Below are 17,548 nucleotides of genomic sequence, written 5' to 3'. Positions count from 1 at the left end.
CCCCTCACCGGATGTGACGTATGCGTTACTCTGGACAAAAGCTTTGTCACTTGCTAGGCGCGAAAATTGAATTCAAGTACCCGCAGCTTGCTGCTGGAGGAAGCGAAGAATTAGATCCGAAATTTCGGTGATGCGGGATGTTTTAAGGGTGAGAGTGATAAGAACGAGGGAATTAAAATCAGGAAGAAGTAGGTGTGAATAAATATGGAACTCACGAGTTTAAAATGAATAAATTTTAATGAAACGCCAAGATTTTTACATTGATTTATATACAAAAGGGGCTCCGCTCTTAACAATGATAATGATAAATTAGAATAGTAGTTATACGCAATAATGTATAGGTATAGATAGCTGGGGACTGAATGCGTGAATCATTTTTAGTAGCAAAAACAATCCAACCACAAGTGAAAAATTTTTAAATTCCGAATCTGAAAAAACCGTTATATGTTATTACTATTTTTATTATTTTTCTTAAATAAATCGATATAATCGAAAGAAGGAAATGTGGATAGGATTTATTATTCGTTTCGTCAACTGAACGTATATCATATGTATATGTATAATGAACAGCTAATCGAACAACGGCAGTAGTAATCATGTAGAAGAATAAGAAGGCCTATTTGGTAATAATAGCTTCGATATTGATTTGCTAGATCTTAAAAAGCTAAATATTTATGTTATAAAAATATTTCTATAATGTTTACATGTCAACAGTATATTTTAGACATTAAGTGTTACATAATATTCAATATTTACGATAGTTTCGCACGGGTAATTGATTGGAGACACGGATCAAAGAACGTTGTTTTTCCAAAACAAAAGAGTTGTTTTTTTTCCACCATTTTCTCGATATTTTCAAAGGAAATATTATGCTCATTATTATTATTATTTTTTCTTTTTTTTTTGGCAATTTTTAAATTTTATTATGTCTCATTTTTCCCGGCGATTACAAAAGAGAACAACTTATCAAAAGATTGATTTAATTTCATTCGCGAATTACGATAAGAGTAAATGAAAATCTTATACATTATACAGTTTAATAATTACGAACTAGGAAACCGAGTAACGTATAATAATAAATTACAAACGCGAGCTCTTGGTATCAGCTACAACCGATTTATGACGACGAATATCGTAGCGATAATTAATTGAAAATCAAGTCTTTGCACGTGACTGATTTTTTTTAAATAATTTCCTACAAAACCGCGCACCAAGAGACAATATATCATAAATACCACATAACGATACGAAAAAAGGATAAATAAAACCACGCAAACCCGGGTTTACGTTAACATATTACATATCAAAATTACGAGTCAAATATATTTTTAATGTATTTAAGCAATGTATCGATATAGAAAAACGCGGCGCCGCGAACACAAGTTTGAATTATAACACGAAAATCAAAATTATTATATTAAACTAATCGTTTACTTATCAAAGAACATTACACAACCGATTGCGTTTACGACTTGCAAGAAATCGCGAACAAAACATAAATGAAACATCTAGCAATTTCAAAGAATTTACATTATATTCAAACGTACGGCCATATTTTTACCCCTTTTTTAATCGCTCTTTGTCTGACTGGCATGAGACGAAAGATTACTCCCCAGCTCTGTATGGTCTCTTGAAATAATTTCGCTTGATTTTTCTTTTATAAAACTTTTTTTTGTTCGTTTGCAGTGGTTCATGTTTTCTCAAAAAAAAAAAATAAAAAAAATCAATTCTTATACCGTATTAATTATTATTATTTTTATGTATGTTATATATAAGTTTAATGTTTGTTTCCATTCAACTGTATATTATTTCAACCGCTAAATTAACCGAAAAATATATTGTTGCAATGCACAAGAAGTTAGCGCGATTTTCCAGAGTCACTCTAGCCTCTTTTACCGAAACATCTTTTTCTTTCTTCTTTTTTTTTTTTTTACCGCGAATTTAATTTTCTTTTCTACCTTTCAAATTTTGCTTCTGTACGAAACACGTTATTACAGTGTTACGATTGTTGCTGTTTTTATATATTTTTTCCCATTATACTATATTTATCAACTCGCCTATCTTTGTCATCGACGTTTTAACGATATATCTAAAGTCTACAGAGCGCTACAGCTAGAGCATTATCAATATTAATCATCAAATGTTATAATTAAACATTAGGTACATCATCATAAATACGTAAATTTATATCAGAGAGATCTTATACAGTATGTACAAAGAAAGGGAAAGAATTTTATAATCGGTCCAAAGCAATCTCGAGTTACGCAAAGAGAAACAATAAAAAGAAAGAACGAAAAAAAAAGAAAAATACCAATAAACAAAAAATAACATTGTCCAAATATGTTATTGCTGAAAAATGTATTTCACAACTCATGGTAGACTTCTAGCAGAAAATGTATCAAACTTTTTCCATCGATTTAGCATGCTAAAATTAATTTTAATTTAAATTTTTTACTGAATTCACTTTTTGCTTTTTCATCCTATTACCACCCCCAATCTTCTTCCGGCAAGTCTCACGATTCGAAATGTTTAAAAATAATCTCAACATCGTTCAAAATTTTCGTCACGTTTAATCCGTATTTTGTACTCTTTCGAATCTATACAATAAGCAAAGACAAGATAACAATAAATACTATCTAACTCGTGTTGTGCAGTTATGAAAATAGAGTGGTAAGATTGTGACTTGAATACATGATGATAGTAATAATGATAATAATCTGTAACCGTATCAGGAATCGCGAATTATGACGAAAACTGCGAACGAACTTGAGAAACACAAATGTGTACAATAATTGATCAATTATTTTCGAGAGAATGTTGACACCGCTAAAAAATACAGTGTATAATACAGGATAAATCATGCACTGAAGAGATAAAAGAAAATCTATACATATTATATCCATTTCTCGTTTTCTCTGTACCAAGAAGAATATTGATATCAATCATTTTACGTTAAATCGTTGATAATTACCTGCAGTACGGAGAGCAGGAGGTGTGATAAGATTTCGTTTACGCGTTATCAGGGTACGAAAATATCAAAAGAAAAAAGCGACTCGATTGGCACACGCAGATGTAAATTATTTAGAAACCGACATTAATTTCGCTCAACGTATAACGCGCGATTCAACAGACAGACAAACATTCATCATTGACGCAGGACTTTCAAACAGTTATATAATGTAATACGTACTATAAAACAAAATGGAGGGGGGAGGGGGTGAAAAAAAAAAAAAAAAAAACAACAGACAGAGAGAAAACGGAACATACACAACAACGGAAGTTTGGTCCTCGCAGACAGCGTCCGTGCACTCATTTAAACCATCTTCCACTATCACATACACTTGTATTATCGCTCCACACGACGATGTTCAGTTGTTGGCGTTATTTCTTTCGTGGAGGTAATATACTTCATTCTCGTGCCTATGTTTCTTCAATATGCCTCCTCTAGCTGAACTCGATCCGCGTATCCACGCGCCACCAATTCGTCAGCCAGAGATATTACCTGGATGCGAGACAAAAGCAATGCAAATTATCAAACAAAAAACGAGCGAATTCTAAGAACCGTCGTACTTACCCCATGTTTTTGTATGTTTAGATAGAGGTTTATGTGCGTGTCGCGATCCACGTAGCTTTGTATTTGTGCCTGGACCACGACGCCTTGAGTTATTTGTTGAACTAGGTCGTACGCTTCTGGAACCCACGTACCTGTAAGAAAGATTTCGAAATTGAATTTTCACAGGGTGTAGGCAGGCGGAAAGAATGTAGTTAGCGCAGTACTTTGAATTACTAACCATTTTTGGGTTGGATGTTGGCCAAGTACACTTCGATGGCCTGGAAGGGTAGGGTGAGGTAGTCGTACCTGATTTTCCTCATCTCAGAATTTTTCAACACCCAAAATCCACCGTGGTCTATAAGGCGTACTATGTTCTTTTCTCCGTCCGGGTCCGGCTTGTGGATATAAACTCTAACCCACTTGTTGCACCACTTACCGACGAATATCATACCCTCTGCAAGTGTCGAGGAGAGAAATGAAGACGGTAAATTTTCGCAAGAGTTTCAGTTCCGCGAGCTTCGATCCCACAAATTTTAATCATCGACGATAACGATATTTTTGAGAATTTTACTCACTGTCGAGTTGATCGGGAACTGGTGGAGCGTCTGCGACTGTGTTGTAAAGCTGTGTCATATTCTGATCTAAAATGCGTAGGGAAGGATAAGAGGGATGAGTCGGCTGGTGGAGGAAGAGGTGATTGGGTTCCACGACGCGAATAACCGTCACATCGTTGTTCAGACCCTCGACCAGCTTGAGCTGCATTACTTCAGGCACCCACTGCATTTCCTCTGATTTTTTAAGGAACGACACTTGCTCCAGCGTCACGCTGGGATATTTGTTCTCAGGGAATTTCTGCCTTATCATATCCAACGCCGTGCGGATACCCTTCTGGGATCCCTCGATCGCGCATACCTTACACTTGTTGGTTTCGGGATGACGCTTTATCAGCATGTTGACCTGCGCCTTTGCTTTTATACTCTGCAAAAATACCCCGTGACGGCCTATCAGACGGCCTATCAAACTCTGCGGCAGGACAAACTCGTACACTGCAGGGCTGTTTCCGTTTATACTTCCTCCTGTGGGGAGGATAAAATTTGATACACACTTTTAGACAATGATGTTCAAGTTAGTCACGTTATCGCAGTGAAAGATTGGGAAAAAATTTAACTTCTCAATTTTGTCGTCAATGAGTTTGAAGTATGATTTCAAAATATGAATATATCTCTAATTCTAAAATCGTGGTTTTTTCCTCATCACGAATCGTTCCAATAACCTTGAGTTACTAACTTCGACATGACTTTAGACAGAATTATAGACCAAGTGATTGAAGCAGGCAAACTTGTCGCCTTCGTTCGTACAAGGCGTTGAAAACCTCGCCGAGTTATCCTACTTGTAACAAGTTTAGAGAACACTTGAGCGGTAACTTTGACCGGTAGCATCGACTTTGTACGATTGAGACAAGTGACTAAAGACTGGTAATTTGAACTTCAGACCTTAAATTTTCTCCGCAGTTATACCTTTTCCACTGTCGCTGCTGCCCTCGCTTCTAGCCTCGTCGCTGACGCTGCCGTCGAGAACACCAGAAACTGGACTATGATTAGCCGAATCCCTTTCGGAAGCCGCCTTCTCTTGCATCTTAATCTCGTCTATGACATTCTCGGTTTTCACCTCGTTCTCTTCGGATCGATCTAGCATCTTGGACAGTTGATTCCTGACAGTTTTCTTAGCGGTTTCATACGGCGACTTGGACCGCTTTGGTTTTATGGCGGTATACGACAGCTTCTCTTCCTGTTCCTGCAGCTGCTGCTGTTGTTGCAGGTGTCTTGGTAGCGACTCGCGTACCGAAAGCGGTTCCGAACCCCGTGGGTAAAATTGATCGACATCGATGGTCATTTCAACGTCCTTGTACCAGGCGTCCGGACCGCTGCTCGCCGCGGAAGTTCTCGGCGTTGCTGCGGATTTCCGCTGCGGAATTGCCAAACTCTCGCTCACCCGCCGCGGACTGCACGCGGCGACGACTTCGGGCTTCGAACCCACGCCCGTTGAGCCCCGTGAGGTGAAGGACTCCTCGAATTGGTAACCGGAGTCGTTCAGGTTGTGATCCGGCGTTTTCGAACTTCCGGATCCTGCTTTTAATACGCGATCTCCGCCTGGGTCAGCTCTGTCGGCTCTTCGTCGTTTGTACCACAAGAGGCCAAGGATCAGGGCGAACGCTGGTACCGTCCACTTCACTAGTTGAACTCGCAATGATGCTGATGACATTTCGCTGCAGGTCCACGGTAGAAACCGTACCGCAAAATCAATCGGAACTGTCGGGGAACAGAAGAGAGAAACGGGTTTAGGACACACGATGATCATACTTGATGGTAGAATAAATCATTTCGAACTTTGCTCTCTACTCATTTTTTATGCGAGAATCATTTTCAACTCTAAGCTTATGTGTAGAAAGAAATATTGGAAATTTAGGTATTGGTCAACAAAGAAACATCAATTTTTTTCAACGTGTCGATCCGTGGTGTGGTATCCTCTTCGGGACATGTTGTATTTATTTAAACATCTACGGTAGAACAAAAAAAAAAAAAAAGTTGCTACTGTTTACAGATGGAGAATGGTTCGTTGAAATTTGTTGTTTTCGCTGAAAATGTTTAAATAAATATAATACGTTCCGAGTAGAACCTACACCAAGGCTCGAAACGTTGTTGACACAAGATTATCTTTCTGTTTTTATCAAGACTTAAATTTTTAAGATTTCTTTCTACATATTAAAAACTGATTCCTGCCTACCTAGGTTTTTTTCTTTCAATACGTATGCATAAAATATCAAAACGCGAAAGTAAAACTCGTATATTTGTCACTATTTTCGGATGTGTTCTCTTACACACATCGTAGTCAAAGATAAACTAGAGAGATAAGAAGAGCGATAATAACACTTGGCGCACACGAGTCTCGGCTATCGTACGCGAAAGACGAAAGTAACTCTCTGTATTGGTTGACAAAGAAAAAAATTAAAAATTAAAAATAATTATAGTCCTAACGTTGGACTTGGCAGAGCCGTGTTTTAACGTACGTGCGTAATATGTATAACTATAATTGTATATGCTGTTCGTTGATCTTTTGCTTCTTGGAAATGGTCGCGACCTGAATTTATTTTTATTTACTTTTTGTTCTATCGGTAATCTTCGCGTAAATGATTTATCGTTTTTTTCCGTTGCTTTCTTTTTCCTTATTCATTGAATTTACTCACATTCGTCTGGCAAATATTACAGCGATACGGAAGGGAGGGAGGGGGGGGGGGGGCTGAAGTATCGCTGATTGAAAAAGGTAAGAAAAAACAGCACCGATGATCGAATTGAAAGTACCATTGCAGGGGCACAAAATTTCTCTTTCTCAATTCCAGAGCAGGCATATCATTACGTGTATAGTCAAGAGTATTTATACATATTGAAGTAATGAAATGTCACCTGTTGTATTAATTTTGCTCTCGAAGTTTTTGTCTCATTGTCAATCGTATAGTTTCTTTTTTTTTTCGTGTGTATTTGTGTGTGTGTGTTTTGTCTATATACATATATACATATATACACAATATTCTCTAACGATTATCAATTTCGATCGATGACTCTACAGGCGTGGTTGGTTAAAGGGGAAGAAAAAAGACAATAAATAAAAAAACCAAGAAAAAAAAACACTTACGTACAAGGTTCACGAATGTATAAACATTTATATCATACCAATAACATGACACCGTACTACCGTACAAATAACACAGCTGCTGTGCAGCAAGAATGCAAATATATATATATATGTATGTATATCATTTATGATTTCTGACATACATGTATGCAGGTAGCAATTATTAGTAGCAGTTGTAGCTACTACATCAATTTTCATGAATGAAAAATACCAATAATAATAATGATAATAACAATAACATAAACAATTAAAACAAGAATAATAATAATGATACAAGCATGAACGGTGAATTATTTTGATGAATAAATTAATAAAGATGAGCTTCTAAAGAGAATTGATTGATAACAATAACGTAAACGGAAACTGTGTTATTATATACATATATATTTATCGATGTCAAATGTCTTCAATGATATAATGAAGTTATTCGTGAAACGGGAGACTTTTTAAATATTACCTTTTATTTTGTTTACCGTTTGTTTTACTTCAAACGAATGATTTTGCCCAATATTAAATAAAGTATCGAGAATGAACGTTATTAAAATATTAAGATTGTTCAAAGCGCGTATGTATATGTATTTGGAAAAAAAATGAACTGGATAAACGTTTGCAAGCCTTATAGGTCTTTGTACGATATGTGTACGTAATTTTGAAATCATAAAATATTATACACATCGTCTCATACATCGAAGAATTTCATAGATACTCATTCTGCGAAAAACACTGCGAATTTTCTCTATAGGTGTATTTACACTGTATAATAATCAAGATATTGATCGCAGATTGATCAAAAATAATGTACAATATAAAGCGATAACAATGAGACGCCGCGATTACAGTGATTAATTATTCCACGCGCAACCTCTGATAAAAACGAAATAAAAAACAAGAATGGGGGGAAAAAAAACAAAGAAACAAATGACAACAGAAGCGACCTGATTTGATTAATTTTGACACAGTCACGACTGGATCGTTGCATAACGAAATATTACGTACGCTGTATGAACATTTTTTTAATTTATTTTTTTACCTCTCACATATTAGCACGGTGAGTAATTTTGAAAGTAATTTTCATCGTCTAACGGAGATATAAAGAAGATAAATTTTAAACAAACAGGTATAATATAATAAATAAGCACGTCCTAAATCTTGAAAATATTTCCTTATCTAATTATCTACATGTAATGTAATATTTTTACGAGCTGCGCAACCAGATCTTGACATTAACTTTTTCTTTCGACGTAAATATCGAATCGTAGATTTTACGCAATAGGTTGATCTAATTATTCTTATTATAGTGTTGCTATTTCAGTACAAATGTTTTCTCTTCTCTTTCTAATTATCTTTTGGGTGTATAATAATTTTTGATTACATACGTTCGTAATTAATCAGGCCGACTGATAACGATCTGCGAATCCAATTGTTCCGTAATCTATTTGGGTCTCTGCAAATAACTGCGTGCGGACTTTTGCATGTATTATACGTATATAACAACGTGTTATTACATTGTAATATCTTGCCTAGATATTGCGGTTCGCGATGAAAAACGAAAGAAAATAGAAAAACGAACATGTTATTGTACGCGTGATTATTTGTGGCGCTGAAGAGAAAGAACAAATTAAAAAAGAAAAGAAGAATTACAATTAAAATGGAAGTAACATATTTCATATCAAAAGCATACAATGATCCAAAGTTAAACTTGTCAGCAGTCAGCTACTTTGACTAATATTTATGGGCTTTACAATGGCTGTGTTTAAAGGTTATCTCGTTAACCGCTCGGATTTACTCTTGACTCAACATATGGAAGAATCCCTTCTCGCTTGTCGGTCTCGGCCACTTCGGTTTTACATACGTTATATACATGCATATTGATACGTAAATACAAATTTAACCGTTTATAGCTATGTGCATATGTCACGACAATTTGGTAGAATAATGCAATGTTGCGAATCAAGTAATACATAAAAATAAAAAACGTATGCCAACTAATTTCCCAAGATATTGTAACATTGTGGGAAAAGAAGTTTTGTATTTTCGGGGGATTTAAATGTTTTTTTTACCGATCGATTATTATTTTCATTTCGTAACTGCGTATCCGTTATTCCTGAATTTGTCGATACGTAACAATAACGGTAACAATTAAAAACAACGGATAACAAATCTTAAAGTATTTTCACGTTATAGCACGCAGTAATTAAGGGAGGTAACAACAATCGATGTCAACATTTTCACACCGCTCTCCGAAGTAGCGAAATTCGATCACATATGGAAATTTATCCGACTCACCGTAACGAGATCCATTATTATACACGTACGTAATACTCGTCAGATATTCAGCCCAGCTGTTCGAGTGTTATTCCGTTAAAAAAAAAAAAAAATCCCGCACGATTCTCTCGATTTCCGCAATGAAATAATTCTCGATTTAAACGTGCGTAATTTGAAAATGAACGAAGCACCCGTGCATCGACCGATCACCACGAGGCAGGCAGAAACTCCGGCCAATATGCACCTTCGTTTCCTCCTCTCACTAGACTGGCGAGAAACGAGATATAGAGACCGGGTAACTACGTCGGCACGTGGAGGACTGCCTGGATTGTCCGGTTGCCCTCCCCGTTACTATAACTATATACACATGTATATAACTATATATATAAATACGCATAATACACCTATCGACGCATGCGTTCTGCTTCGAAAAACCACGCGATATCTTTACAGATGTATAATATGTATACGCGTGCATATACGTATGAGAATGTTATACATGTACGTACTGTACGAAAATTATCGTAGATAGAGAAAGAAAAATTGAAAATATCGGAACAAAAGCGATCGCGTGTTACACGTAATTAAGAAATTTGAGGATATTTTTAAGGAGGTGCCCTGGTCGATTTCGACATCGTTTAAATATATCCAAATATCGAAGTCCACGTATCTGAAACGCGAAAAAGGACTTGGCAAATTTACGTTTGCAGTTTCGTGGGATCCATGACGTTTCTTTATTTCTGTGTAGAATGAAAATTAACGGGGCTCTTAAGCTCTTTTTCGCGTTTCAGATACGTGGACACTTCGATGTTTGGACACATATATACGACAAGGTCGAAACCGACCGGGATACAAAGCAAATTTTATTTTTCGCTTATTTCGGTTTCCCGTTTCAGGGAAAATTGTGCACGGTTATGTACGGTAGCGGAATTTTGGGGAAAGGGACGCCTCGGGACGAGAATTTCCTTGATGGAAATGAAGTGTGCAGGGGAAAAGAAAGAGGGGCGGGGGGGGGGGGGGGGGGGAAGGGACGTAACCTTCGGGGACTCGAGTAATAACAACGACCAGGTATGTTGCAGACGCTAGTTGTTCGGTTCGGTTCTTGGGATCTCGGAAAACTGCACAATTTTCGGGCCCCTCGGGCAACGCTCGTGCCTAGGCGGTGCGAAATCGGGGGATGATTTTTCGGATCAGCCATTGTTAACGCGCATATTATACTTTTCCGGGTCTTACTATACGTATGTGTACATTCTTGAGGAAAACAGCGGCCGTATGTACACAGTGAGAGTTTTAGAATTATTTATTTATTTGTTTTTTTTTTTAGTTAATGTGATGCTCGATTTTAAACAATTACTAGATACTTACGCTAATCATTAATTAAATTTATTTAAAATTTTCAATATTATTATGAAAATATATTTTAAATAATTTCGGTATACTTATAGTAATCATTAATCAAAAATTCGATTCATCATCGATATAGTTAATGATACATTATTGTACATAACAAATGACATTAACCCGAAATCATACGATTATATGTATATAATGTAAGGATGGGGATAATTCGATGAGTTTTGAGAAGTTGTTTTTTTTTTTTTTTTGCATATAACGTGTAGTATACGAATTCCTGCGACTGTTTTTGGTACATCTGGATCAGGGAGGGAGGAGGGACGGACGGGCAGCAGGAGTAACGGTACCAAAAGTGAGCGTCGAGCTGTTCGCGATGCTCGCGATCCTGATGGCGTTCCTCCTCCTGGAGCGTTCGAGGATCGACGATTTATTTTCAACCCGAACGATCGATGTAAGAGATATTACACGTACATATGCAGAGTGAATTGCTAACGACCGAACGGTTTACTGCGCATGCGCTAAAATTCTAGAGCAAGAGCAATTGTTTTGTCAGGTTGACCAACCGTCAGAATAAATTCAGACAACCGATCGCCACCGCGATGTAGGGAAACAAGGTGAAACAATGCGGATACGCTTTAGTTGAACCAATTAGAAAACGTATCCAAGGTGACGTCACGTAGGTTTGATATTTTGTCACTCTTTAGCGTTTATATTATTATCTTTCTAATTTTCGACTGGATAGACTGGCATTTTCAGCAAGCAGTATGTACGGTAATAAATAAGTAACCTCAGACCGAACGAAAATCGGTTCTGACCAGCCTTATTTTCTTACATCTGAGTCGCCGCAATTTATGTAACGTGGAAAATGTTGGTCAGACTGACAAAACAACTGCTCGTACGCTAAAATTTTAGTGCATGCGCATTAAAATTTTCGGTCGTCAGGAATTCACTCTGTGCGTATGTAAAACATTATTGCAGTGTGGCTCGAATCGCCGCGAGGGGTATAAAAGATGACGAAATAGGGAGGAAAAAAATAATTAATGTAGAATAAAAACGGAATTGATATTGAATTGATTAAATCGTACCGTACGTGGAATCAACAAAAAATCGCGGACTAAGCGAAGAAGTAGAAAAAAAAATATTTCTCTCTCACTCTCAATGATCAAATAAATAAACAAAACATAAATCATTCCGAAAGTACGTGTGGCGACGTATTATAAAACTTGTCACCAACTAATTTACCAGAAACACCTTATATATTATACAATCTGTAAGAATCGCTGGAATTTCTACAAACTAAACTTTCGATAGGATAACAAGCACATATTTAAGCTGTATTATTAGCTTGACTAAATTTGATTCACGATCAAAGTATCGCCGTAAATTCAAAAGCTCGAATAGAATTCATTTATTCTGTTCTTTTTTTCTTTTACCGTCCTTCCGATAAACGACAAAAAGTATTACGAGAACCGCGTTTATCAACTCGAGTCAATTTTTATCCGACACAGAAATATAAATATCCGAAGGATAGAAAAAGATTATTATTTGTGTCAAGTTCGAGATAATAATTACACCGTTGAATTTGTTTTCGCGTATATTATTGTAGTTGTTATCATTATTATTAACTTTTTCAAATCGACGAATATTTCAATTTTAATTTATCTTTCTATTTTTTTTTTTTTTTTATTCTTCAGTTTTTGGTGCAGTCGAATATATAAACAACGAACGCAAATCGAATTCCTGTTTTATTTTATTTTTTTTTATTTTTATTACTGTCCTCTGTACTCATTGGATTTTTTCGACAGAATTTTGAATAAAAAAAGAGGAATCGTAACAATTAATAATAACAATAAGAAAAATAACAATAGTAAACGGCAATGCGAAGATAGAAATGCGTGTCGGAGAATTTTGTGTGTTTTTCATTGAAACAGGTCGAAAGGGAAATAATTTATCCCGTAAAATCCTTCGGTGTAAATTTAAAACAAAATTTCCGCCACGCCGCCACGTGCTGCAACAGGTAGTAGGTGATTCTTTTTTTATTTTATTTTTTTATTACACGTGTGAGAGAACCTTGGAGAAGAATATATCTGTTTACGCATAAATACATATGTTATACACAAATAGAGACAGATAGAAAAACACATACATATCCGCGTCTGCGTAAACACATGTCATCCATGTTCACGAATGACTCTAGGTAAATATAACACGTTTATGCGGATGGAAATAGAATTGTATATACATGTGGGGGTGTGTGTGTGTGTGTGTATTAGTGGAATAACGTCAAGTTATTATTATGTAACATATTCGTGTAATGTCTGATATCGTATAAATAATTGTGCAGGTGAAAATAGAAGGAACGATAAAAGATTGCAACAAGTATTATACAAAGTCAGCGCGTTCGAGATTAAAAAAAAAAGAAAAAAAGAGGAGCGCGATCATCTGTCTGGACGTTGTTTTTTTTATTTTTATTCTTACGTCAGTTCGATTAATTATAATTGGATTATCAACACGACGCTAGATATTAATAATTATTACTTTGCAATTTTATTATTACATTCTATCGGCTGTAATAACTTTTCTTACTTTTATTTGCCATCATTCAAGTTTTTGACTTGTCTGTTAAAAAGCGATTATTTACAATCAATTCAATCGTGGCCTTCGGTAAAAATTCAATTCTATTGTGCAGTTATTTTATGATTATTCTTATTATATTTATTATTATTATTATTAGATTTCGAAATTAATTTTTATCGCATACTCAAAACTCTGAGGTTTTAGTATTTGTTTTTACTTTTTTTCTACCGTGTACTTTAGAATACATTATTTGGAAGTTTCGGAAAATCAATTAGAACCTTGTTTTGGTTCTAATGTGGATAAACAAAACCAGACACAGCTATTAAAAAAGTATGAAATGAATTGTCTGCAACGAACAAGAAATGCAAAAAGGGAGGTTTTTCGAATTGGAAAACTAATTGCGAACGATCTTGCTAATGCGGATGAGTCACCGTGCTCTCCAATGCTTATACGTGTGTATAATAATACGTGATGTATGCATACGTACATCATCAATATATATATACATATATACACACACATGCCTATATATACCTGCGTGTATTATTACATCCAGATCAGCGAACGAGCGCACGTTGACTTTACTCGCGGTTTGTAGAGATAGGCAACTTGGAAGAAGAATAAGAAGAGGAAGAAAAAGGGGAGAGAGGAGGAGGAGGAGGAGGAGGAAATGCCGATCAGTCGGCAACTTTCACGCTTGAATTTCAACTAGAAATGAGAGGGGGGGGGGGGGGTTGTACAAACTCCGAGGATCGATTACATGTTGATTGAAATATCATCGATTCCGGCATCGTATACAATGCATAGATATATTTATTTATAATTAATCCCGGCTTTCTCAAATAGTCGCGCCGCCTTTGAAACGTACATAATGAAAATTGTGAAAGGAACGAATGAATGAAAGAACAAATTTATACGGTATCACATCCCGATTCGTTCGGAAAGGAAAAAGAAAAAGATCAAACAACGTGTATAACGTTATAACGGTAATGTTTTGACGGACGTTTGAATCCTACAGCGATGATAATAATGATGATCATGGTGATGATGACGATGATGATGATTAGCGATAATTTGATCTCGAATTCTGTCTGGTAAACGAATCAATTGACGAAGTTTAACCGATGAGTGTGACTTGAATCGTTGTGCAGTAGGTGAAATAACAATTGTCGAAATTAATGAGATTATTGTGTGCTAACGAAGAAAAGTAATTGTATTTCAAGTACGCACAACGGAACAGCGTATAATTACAACGTGTGGGGGTTTGTTTTATGTTTTTATTTATTTTTTTTTTTTATTAGTTTCAAATTCTGTTATTTTTGACAAGTATTATCATTTTTTGAACAAAGACGTTAAAATTATAAAAGAAGGAGCGAACGAGGATATCGGTAAATGGGAAAGGAATGCATATGATTGAAACTTGGGGAGAAATTTATTCCAGAGGTTGCGAAGGGCGTATGGTGGGTATGGTGGAAGAAAAATGCCGCTGCCTCGGCCTGCCGCCTGCCTGAGAGGAATTCTAGACGACACGTGAAACAGCATGGTCTTTAGTTTTGGGGTTATTACTCACCGAATAGACCGACAAACAAGCCGCAAACAATCGCTGCGGCTCGCGCTTGATGTTCGAAAATGATTCTCCCGAGGATTTCACCGATACACGCCGTATTCACGGTTATTATACACGCGTCACCACGTGCTCACAATGTTTTCCACAATCTAAGGAGATCGCAATATGGCCGTACTCTATTCTCACCGCACGGCTTTAGAGCAGCGATCCTCCGGTCTCTATTTGCCACGGCTCACGCGTTGCGAACGCGAGAGGAAAACTACGCGGGGATTTTTACGCGACGACCTCTGACGGAGGTTTCGATAAGCTTTTGAACGGGATCTGGATTCCTGGTTCGTTGGTTCGGATTCTCTAATTTCACTTTTCACATTTTCCAACGTCCAAGCATTCTCATTGGTTTACCAAAATTTGCAAGCTAATCGGAATGCTTTGATGGTGGGAAATGTGAAAAGTGAAATTACACAATCGACCCCCTTAATTTGGACGACGTGAGAATGGTTTTATTCGAATTTTTGATACTTCTTTTTTAGACGAATTTCATTGCCCGGTTCACCGGCTTTTGGTATGGAACGATGTTTATTTCCTCGATTAAATTCAGTGGAAAAATTCCAGTCGATTACTGTTAAATGATATTTTCATGCCCGTGCTGTCCGTGGAGTGGTAACTAGTGCCATCTGTCGGCCTTCTCGTTCCTCGTTCGTTCATGCGCATTCAGTCGCGGCGTTAGCAAATGATGGAAATTTCTTACCAGCGGGATTCTTCGCGTTGCCGATAAACAACCTTGTTATAATAAAATGTTATACCTACCGACACGGGATCGCACTTATTGATCCATTACCGACGATTTTTTTTTTACAACAATCTTCACACTGATGACGCTAAAATCGTTTCAGAAACAATTACTCGTTTATAAGTATGTAATATTATGTTTTCCGGTGTGTAAAAAACATGGATAAAAAAAAAAACAAGAAATCAATTCGGGGTAAAAATGAGTAATGACTTCACCTAGATTCAAATTTTTTTCATCCTCGTTTCAATTTCAGTTATTATTATTATATTCGTGTACAAATTTGTTACTTGTGTGTATGTGTAGAACTTAAAGGCGAATCGCGTTGACCTGCTGCCGTTCCTGCAACCTCGTTACGTATTCAGAGAGGGGGAAAGAGAGAAAGAGAGAGGAAAAATATTACGCGATACGCGTGCGAAATAATAGCTGGATTACCGCACAAAAGTTGCCACGTATTTATAAATTGTCTTATAATAAAATTGTGATTTGTTTGTTGGGAACAGAAGAAGATTAACTTTCCCAAGTTGAACATCGTATTGAAGTTAGTAACTTCACTCTGAGGAAAAACCGTTGTTTCGCAATTTCGGAATTGTTGGAAATTCAGTAAACCGTAATGAAACAAGAGACAGTCAAATTTCGAAATCACAATGCCTTCAAAATCATTGTAAAATTAAGAAAACGGTGATCTGTGAGTGAACAGCGAAGTGTATGTACATTTTTTACTTTATATACCGTTGCTTTAACCTCCGGCAATCGTGGCATCAAATTCAATTATTTGCATCGCGGCAGCGACCGGAATCACTTTTTTGCATGTTGCGTAATTTGCAGTGTATAGAACCGCGGCGCACGATCTTCTTACGCATGCTAGTGCACATGTGTGTTAAATGTAAATCGTTATACCCGTGCAGACGTGTAACTTGTCGAAACGGTGACGCTGCAAAGCGTCGCGACGGCAACGCCGACGCAATGGAAACTCGAAGGTCCTTGGTTCGTTGCACCTTGCAGCAGATACGCAGTACTTCACGCTCACGCGCTACGTTGCGAAATTATTCCCAACTTTCGTAGGTGTAGGATAAAAAAAAAAAAAAAAAAAAACATGAATCACTGAAAAATAAAAAAAAAATTAATATTGCGAATCATTTTTTGACGCTTGTACAAACTCCAATACAAATAACTGATACATGTATTTTGTCGCGATTTAATCGAGATTGGATTCAACCGTCGAAAAACCGCATGATGAATTTAGGAATGTCCTTGAATTTCGGATCATTTTCATAACTTCGGCTCCTATATACTATACCATGAAATATGATTTAATTTCAGTTCCTTCTTCGATTTAAAAAATCTTTACAAACGGAAACAACGCAATGAAACGAGGATATGCGTTGTACAAAGTTTAATCATCTCAATTGGTCAGTTACAGCTCCGAGTCTGAAAGATAAAACTTAAAGTATAAATTATTGTTTTGCAAATTTACACGGTTTGAATGATTGGAACAACATATATCTTAGAATTAAACAATAGCACTGCGGTAGAAAAAAATTGGACATTAATAATTGCCGGTAATTTTTTCCTCCTATTAGGTGTGAAATTTTTAATATCGCATTGGAAGGGGGGAAAAATGTGGTACGCGTAGTTTTTGGGACGGTGCGAAGGCAGGGATACGTAAATGATCCGGGAGAGCCGCGAGTTGAAAGTACCGTACATATTGTACACGTATATAGGTATATTTTCCCCGCAAACAACCCTCGACGGC

At 36.6% G+C, this 17,548-nt stretch overlaps 1 protein-coding gene across 2 annotated transcripts; it reads right to left on the bottom strand.

The window, feature by feature from the left end:
* Window positions 1-218: 218 nt before the first annotated feature.
* On the bottom strand, window positions 219-15,224 carry LOC124181127 (KH domain-containing protein akap-1). 2 transcript variants are annotated; one of them, XM_046567374.1, is made up of 6 exons: window positions 15,009-15,224; window positions 5,071-5,862; window positions 4,129-4,629; window positions 3,792-4,007; window positions 3,575-3,705; window positions 219-3,502 (listed from the first exon to the last, which is right to left on the bottom strand). In XM_046567374.1, exons 2-6 carry the CDS (start codon window positions 5,813-5,815, stop codon window positions 3,431-3,433), a joined length of 1,665 nt encoding a protein of 554 aa, XP_046423330.1. In that variant the 5' UTR covers window positions 5,816-5,862; window positions 15,009-15,224; the 3' UTR covers window positions 219-3,430. The 2 variants fall into 2 exon arrangements, with proteins under 2 accessions (XP_046423330.1, XP_046423331.1); XM_046567375.1 differs by lacking the exon at window positions 15,009-15,224 and adding an exon at window positions 9,530-9,812.
* Window positions 15,225-17,548: the final 2,324 nt, after the last annotated feature.

This window comes from Neodiprion fabricii, chromosome 4 (assembly GCF_021155785.1).
Source record: "Neodiprion fabricii isolate iyNeoFabr1 chromosome 4, iyNeoFabr1.1, whole genome shotgun sequence".
NCBI lineage: Eukaryota > Metazoa > Arthropoda > Insecta > Hymenoptera > Diprionidae > Neodiprion > Neodiprion fabricii.
Note: the sequence above shows the minus strand (reverse complement) of the source record. Positions and strands in the feature narration are given on the sequence as shown.